Genomic DNA, 17,264 nt, shown 5'->3' on the forward strand with positions numbered 1-17,264 from the left:
ATACCAAACTTCTTCAACCGTCTGAAGGGAAAGGGGCACTGTTGTGCTTTTTTCACCACATTGCTGGTATGTACAGACCACGTGAGATCCCTGGTGATGTGGATGGCGAGGAACTTGAAGCTGTTCACCCACTCAACCCCAGATCCCTTGATATCAATAGGGGCTAACCTGTCTCCATTCCTCCTGTAATTCACAACCAGCACTTTCATTTTGGCTGTTTTTATTGTGGAAAAATCTCCACCTCACAACCATACTTTTCACAAGCACTGGGTACATAATGCTAGGAAATTTGGCTTATAGAAATGATGTGGATCTTGCTGGCAATAAATGTTGTCCTTGGCTTGGTTATTCCTTAAAACTTTGAACTTATAAAAATTGTATATTAAATTTATTACTGCCTTTAACAGTAAGTGATTTTGTGATTTAACACAATCATGCTGACTACAGGGAACAGAAAGGTGAAGTTATGAAACATACTGCAGCACACTTCTAAAGTGGGCCAAGTTACTGTTCTTTACACAAGATACTAAAAGTATGTTGCAATAATTTACATGCTTGATGAAGAGCTCTGCCAAACGCTCAGGCTCCTGAAGACATTTTTCCAGTTCTCCCAGGAAATAACTGCAAAGAAATATGGAAAGTAATCATTTTCTAATTTTGTCTCTGTGGGCCCGTATCGCACTTTCTAGCAGAGCATGAAACCATTTTTATTAATTATTTAAGAGTATAAACTCAAATCTGAAATAACACAAGAACATACAAAATGATTAAAGTTAAGATGCAAATGACTTAAATGAAGAATTGAGAACAAGCAACCTGATCGCAGAAATCTGATGCAAGAAAACAATGAGAGACTGAACACCAACCAGATGAGCATATCCTGCATTTACAAAACACCTGGGGGTGGGGAGACAATGAATTTATTGATCCACAGCTCCAAATTGGGATTACTAATTTTTTTTTGAACTGAGGGAGATAAAGAAGTTTATTCAAGGGGTTCAATTTCATTTATATACAAACAACGCCGAGACCACATCTGAAGTACTGTATACAAATTGGTCTTGGATGGCAAATGAATTTTAAAACAAACAAGGGTAAAGCACTGTAGATATACTGTCAGTAAAAATTTACACCATGCATTTTGTTTAAATGCATTGAGGTAATGCAAGATCTAGGACCCCTAGAAGGCTCAACTCACACAATCTACAAAGCAAAATCAGTTTTGTAAAAAATAAAGAATTTAAGTCAGAACAAAGATCAAAAAGTAGAGTTTGCTCTCTTGCTTTGTTTCTTTATATTAAGTGAATGGAAAAGGACAAGGAGAAACAGGATAAACATCTAATTACTTTCAATTTTGTCTTTCCTTCATGCAGCCTTTAATCCTGCTGCTTATGTCTTAACTTGCATCATAAAAATGATCCATCACTCGTTAACTTGTCAACCTATAGACTAGAGGCTCCCAAACAGGCAATGCTTTGATTTAAAAAAATTACATCTTCACTTTTAAATCCACATCTTTGGCCCTCCTTATTGATGTTCTTCCAGTACCATAGCCTCAAAGATATAAACTCATTCAATTTAGGCATATGGATCATTTCTGAAATTAATTACTCCACCAATGGTAATGCATCTTCAAATAAGGTCCTAAATTCAAGAATTTCCTCTTCAAAAACTTTCTTTTCTAAGGCACTTTATGAAGCAGACCAATTTCAAAATCTACACAAAACTTACTGAGATTGAAGTAAAAATAGTTTTGGATAATGAAGTGTCAAGGATAAGAAGCATAGGTGGAGGAGGCAGTCTGTCCTCAGGGAAATAAACCGTAACTTGGCCAGATTTACAAGGCAAAAATTTAGCAAGTGGGTCAGTGGATCAGGATTTAAAAACAGGATGGCTAAAAGGAAAAAGTTTATAGTCTTGCATAGAGATGCATTGATTAATATACAAAAATGTACACTAATCAAATTGGTAACATTAAGTTTAATTCCATGATGTTTATAAGAAAAATAAAAAAGTAACAAACTTCACAATAAAACACCTTCATGTTTGGAAGTTAAATAAAATTATTTTAGTATTTGAATTGTTATACTTGGCTATGGGTAACTGTTGATGCGATTTCTGATTTCAGCTGAATTTACATATTATAGCTTGGAAGACTTCTGGAATTATTTAATCTGGACATAACTGAGAGAATGTATTAATGTAAATGGACTTGAAACATTCATTTGTTTCTGATATGGACACACAAATAATTATTTTTGACGTCCCTGCAGCACTCTGATAATTGAGACTTTTAATAGGGATAATAATATATGAGTTGATTTAAAAACTTCAGATCCCCTTCATAAATTGTTAAATGTTGGCTGGTTTCTTCATTAATTACCAGCTGACATAACTGTTGACTCACCTACTGTGCCAGTCATAAATCTGGTGAATGTTTCCAAACACTATCTTCTCTTTTCCTTTCATGTCTTCAAGGACACCCTTCTCTTCGATTTTTTTCATGAAGCCCTTCAAGGTAAGAATTGAGGACAAATGGTTACCATCAAACCTGGAAATTTCTATGACAGTGAACTACATTTTTCTCTTGCTTCTCAAAAGTTAAGAAACATCTGATCAAAAGAATTCCACTTTTGTGTAATCATGAAAAACCACACACACACACACATTACCTAAGAGAAAAGTTTCTGAGTGTAGATTCAACATACACGTTGGAAAGCGAGATGGACAGATTCCTTCAGAGGCATATCATTCCATACAAAAATGGATGCACCCCATAGTCTCTTGAAACTTCCTATGATTCTCCAAGGAATGCAGCAAAAATTCCCTGACTACCATTTTCCCTGTTATGTTTAAACATATTTTTGGTCTCCTCTGGCGGGCCGTGGGGAAAATTGGTAATGATTCATAGCATGGATGGACTTAAAGAGTCGTGGTTTTACGCCCTCTTGCATATCTCTGCAATATTTTCTTTTCCACAGCCTTGTTTGGCATGATGAATCAACCACTCACTCCTTCTGAACCTTATTCAATGTCAAAATGACTCCTCCTGTGTCAATAGCTTTATTAGAAAGATGTCTAGATATCAAATGCCAACCTGTTTCTGTTCCCATTCATTGTTCAGACCTGCTCAGGAGTGGGAGCTACTGAGAAACAACCAGAAACAGTGGGCACTGGCTCATTACCCTCCACAACTTCACAAATCATTTCTGAGTAATCAGCTTATTTAGCATGCAGCAAAAATTGAACACGGGGCTTTAAAAATTTCAACAAGTAGTATCATTATGGAATTTGCCCAGTCAACCATTATAAACCATGATGCACACTTTAATAACATACCTACAACACTGAAACAAACACTTGTTAGCCATCTTCAATAAAAGGTGTTTATTGGCAGCTTAGGTGTGTTGAAAGGGATAAATATTACAATTATTTAAAAATGAATAATTTGAAAGCTAGATAATAATAGGGACTATTTTCATAATCATATTTATTTGGGTTACTAATTGCTCAAAATAACCCTTCATCATTTGCTTATAGAAATAGGTTGTGAAGGATAAACTGAGAAAGTGCCACCATGTTACTAAGTTCACTACAACAATATCCTTTAAAATAACATTTAAAATTAACATTTATAAAGGCTTTTACAATAATTTTTCTACTAGTGTACAAGTTACAGTTAATACACCTTACCTCTACCACAATTCCCAAATCTTTCACGTAATCCTTCTCTGTTTGAACCAGCTCATTCAGAACATAACTACAATGGGATGGAAAGAGATGGAAGAATAGTAAATGGATGTATTACAAAACCTGTTTGGACAGGATCCTAATCTTTAATTTGTTATGTATATTATCAACCCTCTCAAACTCTGAAGATGAATTACAGGGAATAAAACATGTATTAATGAAATAGGACAATCATACCTGAATAATGTCTATCAAAGTACTGGTTGGGCTTAATAATAAACAAAAGAATGGAATCAAAATCAGAATCAGGTTTAATATCACTTGCATATGACGTAAAATTTGATGTTTTGCTGCAGCAGTACATTGCACTACATTATCAATCAATCAATTCAAGTTTAATTGTCATTTAACTATACATGAATACAGCCAAATGAGACAGCGTTACTACGGGGTCAGGGTGCAAAGACACATCACCAACAGTCCAGACCCCCTCAGCCCACTGATATCATCCATTGACTGGCCCTTCACGCCCGGTAGGTGAGACTGTGGCTTTGAGGCCCAGTCCTCCCATATACAGGCACATTTAGGATATTAGTAAAAACGGAACCAGACAAATATGCAAGTATATAGTCCAGACCCCTCAGTCCATTTAAAATCTTCAGTTGCCACAACTGCACTGCGCCACCCCCGGCAGAGTGCTGTTGGCTCGGATACCTCTCCTCCGGTGGCTGACAAGTAAACGACCTCGCAACTTGAGGCCCAAGTCCACTGAGTGCCACTAAAAATCTACAGATGGCCACAACAGAGCTCGCCTTCTGCCGAACGAAACCCCGGGAGGGCAGCTCCGACTCCGTGCCATGCTGCCCCCGGTGAAGTGTAATGGCTTTGTCCCTTCACTCTGAGTGGCTGCAAACAGGCGACACCGTGGCTTCAGGCCTAGTCCTCACCATGACCGAGGACTCCGCTCCCTCCATCCTCCCCTGCTCGCATCCAATAAATCAGTGAATCGAACTTGTGGCATAACATATCAACATGTCCAATGGGGACTTGCAATCACAGGAAAAGCGATCAGGATGGCCACTTGCTGGTGGACTGTAAGCCTCCATTGACTCAGGCAGCAGCACATTGTGCAGCTCCCGCATTATCCCTGCTAATGTGCAACTCACTGATGGTGTAGACCTGCAGTCTACTCTTTGAGTTCTTAACGTACAGCAGAATCTTGCAATCATTAGATGTACAAAAAGAGATTAAAATTTTTGTGATGTAGTGTTCATGTCCATTCAGAAATCTGATGGCAGAGAGGAAGAAGCTGTTCTTGAAATGTTAAGCGTGTGTCTTCATGCTCTTCTGCCTCTTCCTTGATGGTAGCAATGAGAAGAGGGCATGTCCTGGGTGATGGGAGTCCTTAATGATGGATGCCACCTTTTTGAGGCATTGCCTTTTGATGGTGTCCTGCATGCTGGGGAGGCTAATGCCCATGATGAAGCTGTCTAAGTTAACAACTTTCTGCACCTTTTTCCAATCCTGTGCAGTGGCCCCTCCATACCAGATGGTGATGCAAACAGTTACAATGCCCTCCATGGTACATCTGTAGAAATGTGAGAGAGTCTTTGGTGACATACTAGGTCTCCTTAAACTCCTAATGAAATATAGCCACTGTCATACCTTCTTTGCAATTGCATCAATATGTTGGGCCAGGATAGATCTTCAGAGATGTTGACACCAGGGTACTTGAAACTGCACATCCCTTCCACTGCTGATCCCTCTACAAGTACTGGTGTGCGTTTCCCTGACTCCCCTTTCCTGACATGCACAATCAATTTGCTTGATCTTACTGACATGGCAACGTTGTTGCGGCAGCTCTACTCAACCAGCTGATCTTACCTCACTCCTTACACCTCGTCACCATCTGAAATTCTGCCAATAATAGTTGTGTAACTGAGAAATTTATATATGGTGTTTGAGCTGTGCCTAGTCACGCACTCGTAGGTACAGGGCGAGCAGAGCAATAGGTTTTGGAGTTTGTTGATTAGAACTGAGAGCACGATTGTGTTGCACATGAAAATGAGTCCAAAGGACCCACAACCTATGGACTCGTTTTCATATACTCTTCATCTTATGCTCTCAATAGTTATAGTTTATTTATTTATTAAGTTTTTCTTTCTTTTTGTATTTGCAGTTTGCTGTCTTTTCCACACTGGTTGAACACCTAAGTTGGTGTGGTCTTTTATTGCTTTTTGTTATGGTTATTATTCTATTAAGGATTTATTGTCATTGCTCGCGAGAAAATGAATCTCAGGGTTGTACATGTACTTTGATAATAAATTTACTTTGAACCTTGAATAGACAGTTGCCTGATGCAGGCATTGCTACTGTTAGGGCCGAGTGGAGAGCCAGTGAGATTGCATCCCCTGTAGATCTATTGTGGTGATAGGCAACTTGCAGCGGGTCCAGGTCCTTGCGAAGGAGGTATTTGATTATGGCCATGACCAAGCCCTCAAAGCACTTCAGAGATTGCGGGACCACCAGGAGCTGCAGGGACTTGCACAGGTGTATTTTTATTCTTCCCTTCAAATTGTGTATAAAAGGTGCTCAGCACATCTGGAAGTGAAGCATCACAGCTATTCATGATGTCAGGTTTCACCTTGTAGGAAGTAATGGTCTGCATACCATCCCAGAGCTGACATGCATCTGATTTCATCTCTGACTTTAATTCAGAGGTGTTTTCTCACTCTTAAAATAGACTTATGTAGGTTGTACCTAGACCATGTATAGTTCTGGATCACCTGTCTTGGATGCCACAGATCTAGCCCTCAGTAGACCATAAATATCTGGGTATATCCACGGCTTTTGGTTAGGGTATCTCTGGTAATGTTCTCAAAGGCATACACCCATCCGCACAGGCCTCGATGAAGTCGATGACAACTACGGCATATTCATTCAGATTCAAAGATGAATTCCTGAATTTTGTCCAGTCCATCAATTCAATACAGCCATTGTAAGTGCTCCTCACCTCCCTCGACCATATCTTCTTGGTCCTGTGGTCCTTAGAATCTGCCTTTATGCCAGGAGTAGAAGTACAGCCAGGTGATTAAACTTCCCAAAGTGTGAGTGTGGGATGGCATGGTAAGTGTTCTCGAAGGTGGTTAAGTGTGTTAGCTCTTGTGGTTCCGCAGCTGATATGTTGGTGGCACTGTTCAGAGGCTTCTTCAAGCTGGAATTCAAGAGAGATCTTTACAACTAAACCCGAAAATGAAGTATATAGAAGTTGTAATAAAAATGTTGGAAATATACTGCAAGTCTCTCAGAACTTAATACAAAAAAAACACATAATATTTTGAACTGATGCTTTCCATTCTGCTTTCAAATAGTTATAATATTTCCATCTTTTTCTCCAGAAGGTTTAGAAAGGCTTGTGAATTTTGGCACACAACCTTATTAGAGAATACAAAAGACATCAGAGCATTCTGAGCCATTAACCAATGTTAAAGTTGTTTTCAACAATCACCTGATTGGAATAATTTTCCACTTCATAATTTACCAAAAGATACCTGGTATTTTATTGGAGTAGCAATTGACGTATCCACACAATACTGCTGTTCCTTTTACAGTGACTCATTATCTTCATGCTATGTTTGTCTTTTCCTCTGAATTACTAATTCAGCACTACTTCAGCCTTCACAGCTTGTACTTGCATTACCGAATTAATTGAAGAGCAAGTCATTGAAAATTCACTGTACACCATTGCAATACTGTTGATTCTTCAAATGAAGTGCAAACAGGAATGAGCTTTTGAGATGTGCCAAAGATCAATCCATGTATTCATGTTTACTTTTTTAGTCTTACTTGTCTAAAATATATCAGCATTCTTAAGGACTTCGCTCATATTATTGGAGATAAACTGATACTTTTAAGACATTCATGAACGTTAATCATTGAACTCAGACTTGACTAAACAATGCCTAGTGAAGGAACCTAATTTCAAGTAGAATCCAAATCTCCAACTAAAGTCCAAGAGCTAATATTAAGGCAGTGAGGCTGATATGGAAATTTATACTACCAGTTGTGTTCGTGGTTCTTGTATTGGACAACAACAGCAGGAGTATTTTGGGATGCCCGATATTAAATATCCCATAATTGCTGTTCTCAGAATCAGAATCAGAATCAGGTTTATTATCACTGGCATGTGATGTGAAATTTGTTAACTTAGCAGCAGCAATTCAATGCGATACATAATCTAGCAGAGAAAAAATATAAATAAAAATAATAAATAAATATTAATAAACAAGAAAATCAATTATGTACATTGAATAGATTAAAAAATGTGCAAAAACAGAAATACTGTATATTAAGAAACAAGCGAGGTAGTGTCCAAAGATTCAATGTCCATTTAGGAATTGGATGGCAGAGGGGAAGAAGCTGTTTCTGAATCACTGAGTGTGTGCCTTCGGGCATCTGTACCTCCTACCTGGTGGTAACAGTGAGAAAAGGGCATGCCCTGGGTGCTGGACGTCCTTAATGATGGATGCTGCCTTTCTGAGACACTGCTCCCTAAAGATGTCCTGGGCGCTTTGTAGGCTAGTACCCAAGATGGAGCTGACTAGATTTTCAACCTTCTGCAGCTTCTTTTGGTCCTGTGCAGTAGCCCCTCCATACCAGACAGCCATGCAGTCTGTCAGAATGCTCTCCATGGTACAACTATAGAGGTTTTCGAGTGTATTTGTTCACATGCCAATTCTCTTCAAACTCATAATAAAGTACAGCCACTGTCTTGCCTTCTTTATAACTACATCAATATGTTGGGACCAGGTTAGATCCTCAGAGATCTTGACACCCAGGAACTTGAAGCTGCTCACTCTCTCCACTTCTGATCCCTCTATGAGGATTGGTATGTGTTCCTTTGTCTTACCCTTCCTGAAGTCCACAATCAGCTCTTTCGTCTTACTGACATTGAGTGCCAGGGTGTTGCTGTGGCATCATTCCACTAGTTGGCATATCTCACTCTTGTACGCCTTCTCATCACCATCTGAGATTCTACCAACAATGGTTGTATCATCAGCAAATTTGTAGATGGTATTTGAGCTATGCCTAGCCACACAGTCATGTGTATACAGAGAGCAGAGCAGTGGGCTAAGCACACACCCCTGAGGTGCGCCAGTGTTTATTGTCAGCGAGGAGGATATGTTATCACCAATCCGCACAGATTGTGGTCTTCTGGTTAGGAAGTCAAGGATTCAATTGCAGAGGGAGGTACAGAGGCCCAGGTTCTGTAACTTCCCGATCAGGATTATGGGAATGATGGTATTAAATGTTGAGCTATAGTCGATGAACAGCATCCTGACGTAGGTATTTGTGTTGTCCAGGAAGTCTAAAGCTGTGTGGACAGCCATTGAGATTGTGTCTGCCGTTGAATTCTGCATACGATTCTAGCAATGGCATATGCTCTCTTTGCCTGTAGGTCTTCATCTTGTAAGGGAGAAGGAAATAGAAAGCCTCCAATCTCTCTTACATAACAGGGGCTGCAAATTGGGTGTTAATAGGGCACAGCAAGGGGATGCTGATAACCATTTGGACACTGCCCCTCAGGAAGACAGTTAACAAAGGTGTGATGTGACCATTTGTGGTGAGTTTGTTGTTTCTTTCTGCCCTTGTGGTGCATTGGGCAGCAACCTTTGTCGTTTCTTCAGCATTTTTGTCCGTTTTCTCACAAGCTGAGTTGCTAGCTCAACACTCAACCCAGCAGGGATGGAAAGCCTCAAGGAGCCAGCCGGATTTGAACACAGGACCATTCACCTCAAAGTCCGGTGTGGATGCCATTAAGCCACTGGCTGGCTATTAGTGTTGAGGTAGTCTGCTCAAAATGGTGGAAAATTTCAGTTACACCCAGCACAGGATCTTAGACTTTTTGAATTTCAGTGGGGAGCATACAGAGCAAGTGAATTACATTTTTAATTTATTTCCTTGAGTTTAATATGTTTCAGCTTTTATAAATGCTTAAAAACATTTTGAAGACAGTTTCATTATTTCTATTGTAATAGTTCTGAAATGTCCCTGAATACTGGAGATACTTAAAAATCACTTGCAACTGTGAAAATTTGAGCAGGGCTTTAACGACCATTAAGTTTTCAGAGCAGTTTCAGGAGGGTCCTGAATTGTGTTATCAAAAGCCATGTTATCACTGAGAGTACGGTACTTCCGGGCAGTGAGAATGGTCCTCTGCATCTGCATTGCCATGGTCAAATCATAGGCAGCACATCTAGTGGGGATGGAGTAGACGGGACTGCCATAACTCACGCAATATATTTCAAATTTCAAAGTTCAAAGTAAATTTGTTATCAGAATTACATGTGCTACCAGAAACTACCCGAAGATTTATTTTTATGCAGGCATTTGCAGGTAAAAAGAAATACAATAGAATTTAATGAACAACTACATAAAGGCTGACAAACAACCAAAGACGGCATACTGTGCAAATAAAATAATACTGAGAACATGAGTAATTTAGAGTCCTTAAAAGTGAGTTTGTAGGTCATAGAATCAGTTCAGCATTGGGGTATGTGAGGTTATGCATACCAGTTCAGAAGCCTAATTGTTGTAGGGATATAACTGTTCTGCAAGCAGGTGCTGTGGGACCAAAGCTTTTTGTACCTCATGCCCGATGGTAGTAGTGAGAAGAGAGCAAGGCCTGGAGGGTGGGGAGCTTTGATGATGGATGCTGCTTTCTTGTGGCAGAGTTCTATGTGAATGTACTTATTGGTAGGAAGGGTTTTACCTGTAATGGACTGGGCTGTATCCACCACTTTTTGTAAGCTTTTCTATTCCTGGCCATTGGCATTTCCATTACAGGCCATTATGCAAACAGTTAGAATACTCTCCACTGTGCATCTATAGAAGTTTGTCTATGCTTTTGGTGACATGCCAAATCTACTTCTACCTTCTAAGAAAATAGAGGCGCTGTTGTGCCTTTTTTCACAATGACATTTAAATGTGTCGGTCCCAGGACAGATCCTCTAATATGTTAATACCAAGGAATTTAAAACTACTCACCCTCTCCACCTCCAATCCCTTAATGAGGACTGGCTAATGGACCTCCAGTTTCTTCCTACTGCAGCCGATAATCAGCTCTTTGGTTTTGCTGACTTTGAGTGAGAGCTTGTTGTTGTACACCATTCAATCCAGTTTTCAATCTTCCTCCTACATGCCAATTTATCATCACCTTTGATTCGGCTCACAACAGTGGTGTCGTCAGCAAACTTAAACGTGGCTCTGGCTGGAGCTGTGCTTAGCCTTATAGTTGTTAAGTATAAAGGGGGCTAAGCACACAGCCGTGGAGTGCATTTGTGCTGATGGAGATTGTTGACAGAGGTAAGGACAAAAAAGCAGACCACCTCTTTGTTGTCCTTCCCTCTGGTGCCTTGCTCTTTAGTCTCTACATATATCTAGAGATGAGCAAGACAGCTAGGTAGTCAGATTTGCCCAAATGTGGGTACGGGATGGAATGTCAGGCATTCTTGGTAGTAGTATAGCAATGTTGGATCTTCTAGTGCTGCAGGTGATGTGGTGATGGTAGATGGGCTGAGATTTCTTCAAGCTAGCCTGCTTGAAGTCCTTGGCACAGATGTGAAAGGAGTCAGGTTAGGCTGTTTCTTGTTTGTAATCATGGCACTCGATAGATCAAATGCTAGCTTGACATCTGCCCTTGTTGGTATGTAAACTGCAATCAGAATCACAGCAAAGAATACTCTTGATAAGTAAAATGGTCAGACTTATTCATTAGATGTTGCATCTTGGGGTAACTAGACTGAGACATCTAAGGACCATGAAACGGATGCCACTGCCTGTCCATTTTCCTGATGCTGATGTTCTTCCATGTAGTAGATCGAGTACTCCTGAGGCTGCAGCACAGTGTCTAGAGTGGAGGGGGTGGGTGAGCCATGTCTCAGAGAAAGAGAACATAACTATCCTTCATTTCCCCCCAATACATCAATCTTGCCCTTAGGTCCTCTATCTTGCTTTCCAATAACTGTACATCGGCCAGGAGGATGCTAGGGGGCAGTGGTCATGTTCCTCATCAAATATTTCAAACCTAACACATGCTGTGCACCCAAAAGTTTGCAGCAACAAAGCACAACTTGTTTATCAGATTATACAATCCAGACTTCTGGTCACCTTTAAATCTACTCATCATGTTATAAAATAAATTTCAGGCAAAATAACAAATCTGAGTTCATTGATTGTAACCCATTTTCATATTTTGTAAGAGCAAGGAAAAATTTAGCTTACGTTCGTCCTTTAAGTGCCTTGGCGCGCTTTTCTTCTGCAAGATCTCCAGGTGATGTGGAAGAAGTCATTGACTCAGGGTTCAGGGGATCTTTCAAGTTGCTTCGGTAGGAACAGCCAGGTTCCAGAGACTAGTGAAGAATAATTGTTCAGTTACGAAACATGCTTAAACTTATTACAGGGCAAGCAAAACTATATAAATATAGTATGTTGCACCATATAAGTATTAAAACATGTGGTAATCTTATCTTCATTATCATGACTGATGTTACCATAACCATTCCATAATAATAGCTACTCCCACAAAGTTCAGGGAAATGAGTAATGCAATAGTTTTCAATATTATAACTGATAGGACCCAGCTGAATGTTATGACATCCACTTCATTTTTGTTAATGTTGTCACTAGACCATCAGCAGAATAAAACAATCTGTTATGTAATTTTTTTGTGGCACCCCCTGAACTAAAAGTATGATTATCCTTCTTTAATAACTGGTTTCTATCCACATAGAGCATTTTGATCTTCCAAATAGACAGAAATATTAATACTCTTTTTCTCTATCCACAAATTGCAGCCTGACCACTGAGTAGTTTCAATATATTTTGCTGTTACTCAGTTTTACAAGCTTCAGGACAATAATCACACAACATACTCCCATGAATAAGCCTTCTAACAGTACTGTCATGATTGGTTGGAGGACTTCTAATTAGTTTTATATCATCTCATTTGAAAATTGAAATATTGTACAAATACCAACATAAGAACACCTAACATGATTAACTTTAGCCTCTGCAGTTGGAATATCATCTGAACAATCTGTATATATACACATTAGAATAAGAAGAAGGTCTCTTTACTTGGCAACTATTAGTTGCTACCATTTTTTGAGGCACTTAATGGACAATTTGCAATGTTTGTGACCTTTTTGGCTGTGGTAGAGATAGCCATTAATTACGTTGAGTACAACTGCAACCAACTTGCTAGCAATCTGAGCATTTCTTGTTTCTGGCATAATGAAGTAACTGACGGATGTATTTCCTCTGTAAATTCATGACTAAAGTTCATTATTGTGAATGGAATGTCCAACTTAAATATCTTCTATTTGCATTCAAATCTTTCTACAAGTATTAAAAAACATAATTTTTGCAAAAGTTAAGGTGGGTTTATCACAATACCTCCAGCTCATAGACTGGAGTGGAAATGAACAATGCCTTTAACTGTGGACGTTCAAAACTACTCTTTAGAAACTCTAAATACATCTATTTCGAATCCTCCCCTTCCCTAACAACGTCTTTAACTATAACTGAACAAATAATTTTGATTATAAATTTTTGATCAGTTACAAATAGTTCTGAAAAGCAATGAACAATCGTAAACCACTCTTTAACTCATTGCATGGCTAACATTCAACCCTTGTTTTTGACTATATTCTAACACTTAGCTATTGTAGATATTTTTTAATATCCGTATCATTAAGGAAGAAGGTTGGACTATACATTTTTGTAGACATTTAGTAATAGGGCCAACTGTTCACATTAGCATTACTTTACTAAACATTGTCTTTCCTTACACAAGCTTGCAAAAAGCAAAGCTGTGCTTAGGATCTTATAAAATGGCAAATGCAGCAGAAAACTGACTTGATTAATGATGATTTTATAGTGGATAACTGCTCTGCTGATTACTTGTGGTCAGCCTGTACTAGACCCGTTATACTGGAATTTTATTTTATACAATGGAAGAAGAAACCTCAAGTTGGATGAAATGCAAGTTGTACCGACCAGAATAAAACAAAAATCAATCCTTCATATCAACCATAGCAATCAAGTTTTCTAACACCGTCTTTCTTAAAGCAAAAAAAAAACACAACCATTATTTATTCATTTTTATGACATCAGGACATCTGAAAGTACATCAGAGCAATAATGCAATTTTAAAAAAAAATGTAGTCACAGTTAGATGGTAGGAAAAGACAATAGCTGAGTTGCACAGGTAGGTCCAACAGCAATGAGATAAACGTGCAGACAATGTTTAGTTGACACTGACGATGGGACAAGTTCCTGCACTTCTTTGAATATTTCAGTGGGGTATTTTACATCTATCTGAGAAAACAGTCAAAAGATAGAACTTCCAGGCGTGCAATCCTTTTCTATGCACTATGTGCTCAGCCCTTTCGAATTGGGTCAAACTGGCTAAGGTTAAAAACTGAGTCAGGGTTGTCATCCTTCCATATTCCATTTATTAAGTCCTACTCCCACAAATGAAATAAACTGCTGTGCTAAAAGTGTAGTATTTGAAAAGAGGCACCACAAATCCATTTTGTGTTCTTCTTTGAAATTCTAAACTTACCAGTTTACTTTTAACCAACTTTTCGATTGCACTGACAAGGTCCGCAGCACTGGGAATTTCAGGAGCACTCTGACGGGCAGTATGCAAAGAGGACTGCAGGGTTAGAATGGAAGGGAGCATTACCAAGAGTATGAGTAAGAAAAGGAAGGAGGAAAATAAAAAAGCCATTAGTAATGCTAATGGGGGGAGAAGGGGTAGAGGCAGTAGAGCACACAAATATGGAAAAATTGCAGCAGCACAGTAGTACAGTTAAAACAGCAAGGCATTATTATTAGCAAGGCCCAGTCACTTTCTCATAAAAGGAAATAGCTATGGGACCCGTCAATAGATACTGTGTCATTATCTACTGAGGTACATCGACAATTCTATGCCCAAGTATGTTAGTAATGTGGTATTAACAGCTTGTGATCAAACTTTCTGAGTTTCATTTCTACCGCTTTCATCAAAGAGAAAACAATTGCCAAGCAGCTTATCAACCTGGTTATTTTGATACCCTGAGAGCAAGCTTAAAATTTACCCCAGTGCTGCAGGTACTTGTCAGAAGTCAGCACAATATTTTGTTGGTTTTGAAGCCAGCTATGTGCTTACCCACCTATCTCCTGTGGCCGTGAGGTTCTCCATCAGTTCCAATATCTGTCCAGTTACCCACCCAATTCCTGTGCTGGTATGTTAACTCACCCAATTCCTATATCTTCTGTCTCTGGGGTTACTTACCCAACTGCCATTTCCCTTGCCTGTATGGTAACCTGGCCAAGTCATGTGACTAAATAACCTATCATCGTTCACGGTTTTGTGACTGGAAATTAGAATTCACGACTGCATCCAGAATGACTGACCAACTTTTGTACCTGCATTGTGTCTCTTTATTGAGCTAACTCAAGGCCACAATGACACGACAACTATTTAAAACCAAGAACCAAACCACTGATCAACAAAAAAAGCAGTATGGCATTCAAGAGCAAAGTGAATGTAGATGCAACACATGAATGCAACACTTAATCTGTGTATCTGAAGGGTTTTTAAGAACAATATTATGTTTTTAAATGTACATTGGTGTAAGTAAGTTGAACATAGAACACAAAACATAGAAAGGTAGAGTACAGGAACAGTCCCATTAGCCCACAATGTTTCTGCTGACGTACTGCCATTTTAAGCTAATGCCTTCTGCCTTCACATGGCCAAATCCCCTCCATCTCGTGCCTGTCTGTCTGCCTGCTTAACTGCCTCTCAGTCATTGCGATCATATCCACTTTCACCACCTCTTTAGCAGCATTCCAAACACTGTGTGCGAAAAAAAAATCTTGTAAATCACTTCTGAATTTCCCCTCTCGTTACAGCCATGTCCCATAGTAGTTGACATTTACAACCTGAGAAAAAGACCATCTACCCTGTCTATGATCTCAGAATTTTATTTACTTTTTTTCAGCTCCAGAGAATACAATCCAAATGTGTACAACCTCTTCTTATGGCTAATCTCTCCAATCCAGGCAAAGTCCTTGTGAACCTCTTTGAATAGGCGAGGAGGTATTTCTTGTCGAAATGCTGATAAAAGGTATCTCCCGCTGAACATATTTATTTGATCACATGCATTGATAATTCGAAATGCAGATTAAAGTAATAGATTTACTGCATCCAAAGCTAAAAAGATGGGAGGAACTGATATGCATATTGAGATATGGGAAGAACTATTCAGGAAGATAATTAAAGATAATGACCTGACATGAGACAAATGCTGTTTGATTTCAACATACAGAATTAATCATGTATCCTATCAATGGAGAATCAAAAGAGGTATATAACTCTAATGTCAAAGTTCCTAGTAAATTTATTATCAAAGTATATATACTGTATGCCACCATATACAACTCTGAGATATGTTTTCTTGCGGCATACTCAGTAAATCCAAGAAAAGTAATAGAATCAATGAAAGACCATACCAACCAGGACGGACAAGCAAGCAATGTGCAAAAGACAACAAAATGTGCAAATACAAAATAAAATAACACTAATAAATAAATAAATAATCAATAAAAATAGAGAACTTGAGATGTAGAGTCCTTGAAAGTGAGTCCACAGGTTGTGGAAGCCATTCAGTATTGGGGCAAGTGAAGTTGAGTTAAAATTTGATTCAAGAACCTGATGGTTGAGGGGTAATAACTGTTCCTGAACCTGATGATATGAGTCCTGATGCTCCTGGACCTTCTCACTGATGGCAGCAGCGAGAAGAGAGCAGGTCCTGGGTGGTGGGGGTCCCTGATGATGGGTTGCATCAGCAGGAGAAAGCAAATGAGGTAGAGAGTTCACTTAATCACATTCCAATCCAAGGTGTCTCCAGGTTGCTTGATGTGGTTGCAAACAAATAAAGTTTTATAATCACAGTTTTGAGATTTAAAAGGAGATACAAGCCAATCAGTTAATGGAAGCATTAAACAGCCATATGACTCAGAGAGAACAAAATAAGAATTGTTTGGAAAGGAGTATGTGAATGAGTTTCATATATTCTTTTGTTTAACTGTATAAATTAAAGATTTTAATGTGTATTGGTGCAAATCTTTGTATGTTGCAAGAACTGGAGCAAATCTCTACGATACGTTAATGGTTAACAGACCGCAAGCCGGACAATTTGATGACAGTCACGGCTCCAGGTGCCTATTTGAAATGGTTACATAGAAAAATATTGCAGGAGAAGTTTAGAGGAATCAGTGAATTAAAGAGAAAGGAAAAAAATACAAGATTTTGGGAAGCAACATAATTAATTGGCAACACACATCAAAGTTGCTGGTGAATGCAGCAGGCCAGGCAGCATCTCTAGGAAGAGGTACAGTTGACGTACTTCTTCCTATAGATGCTGCCTGGCCTGCTGTGTTCTACCAGCATTTTGTGCGTGTTGCTTGAATTCCCAGCATCTGCAGATTTTCTCGTGTTTGAGTAGTGAGTTGGTGTTCAT

General features: G+C 39.0%; 1 protein-coding gene across 1 annotated transcript in view; it reads right to left on the bottom strand.

The window, feature by feature from the left end:
• Positions 1–17,264, bottom strand: part of kalrna (kalirin RhoGEF kinase a) — a 734,185-nt gene that overhangs the window by 79,158 nt on the left and 637,763 nt on the right. Inside the window, exons 38-42 of the mRNA XM_072261937.1 lie at positions 14,318–14,410; positions 11,974–12,101; positions 3,694–3,760; positions 2,408–2,511; positions 552–621 (exon numbers count right to left, since the gene is read on the bottom strand). Of these exons, the coding sequence (XP_072118038.1) occupies positions 552–621; positions 2,408–2,511; positions 3,694–3,760; positions 11,974–12,101; positions 14,318–14,410 (462 nt within the window). The remainder of the gene's footprint in view (positions 1–551; positions 622–2,407; positions 2,512–3,693; positions 3,761–11,973; positions 12,102–14,317; positions 14,411–17,264) is intronic.

This window comes from Mobula birostris, chromosome 6 (genome assembly GCF_030028105.1).
Source record: "Mobula birostris isolate sMobBir1 chromosome 6, sMobBir1.hap1, whole genome shotgun sequence".
Classification (NCBI taxonomy): Eukaryota; Metazoa; Chordata; class Chondrichthyes; order Myliobatiformes; family Myliobatidae; genus Mobula; species Mobula birostris.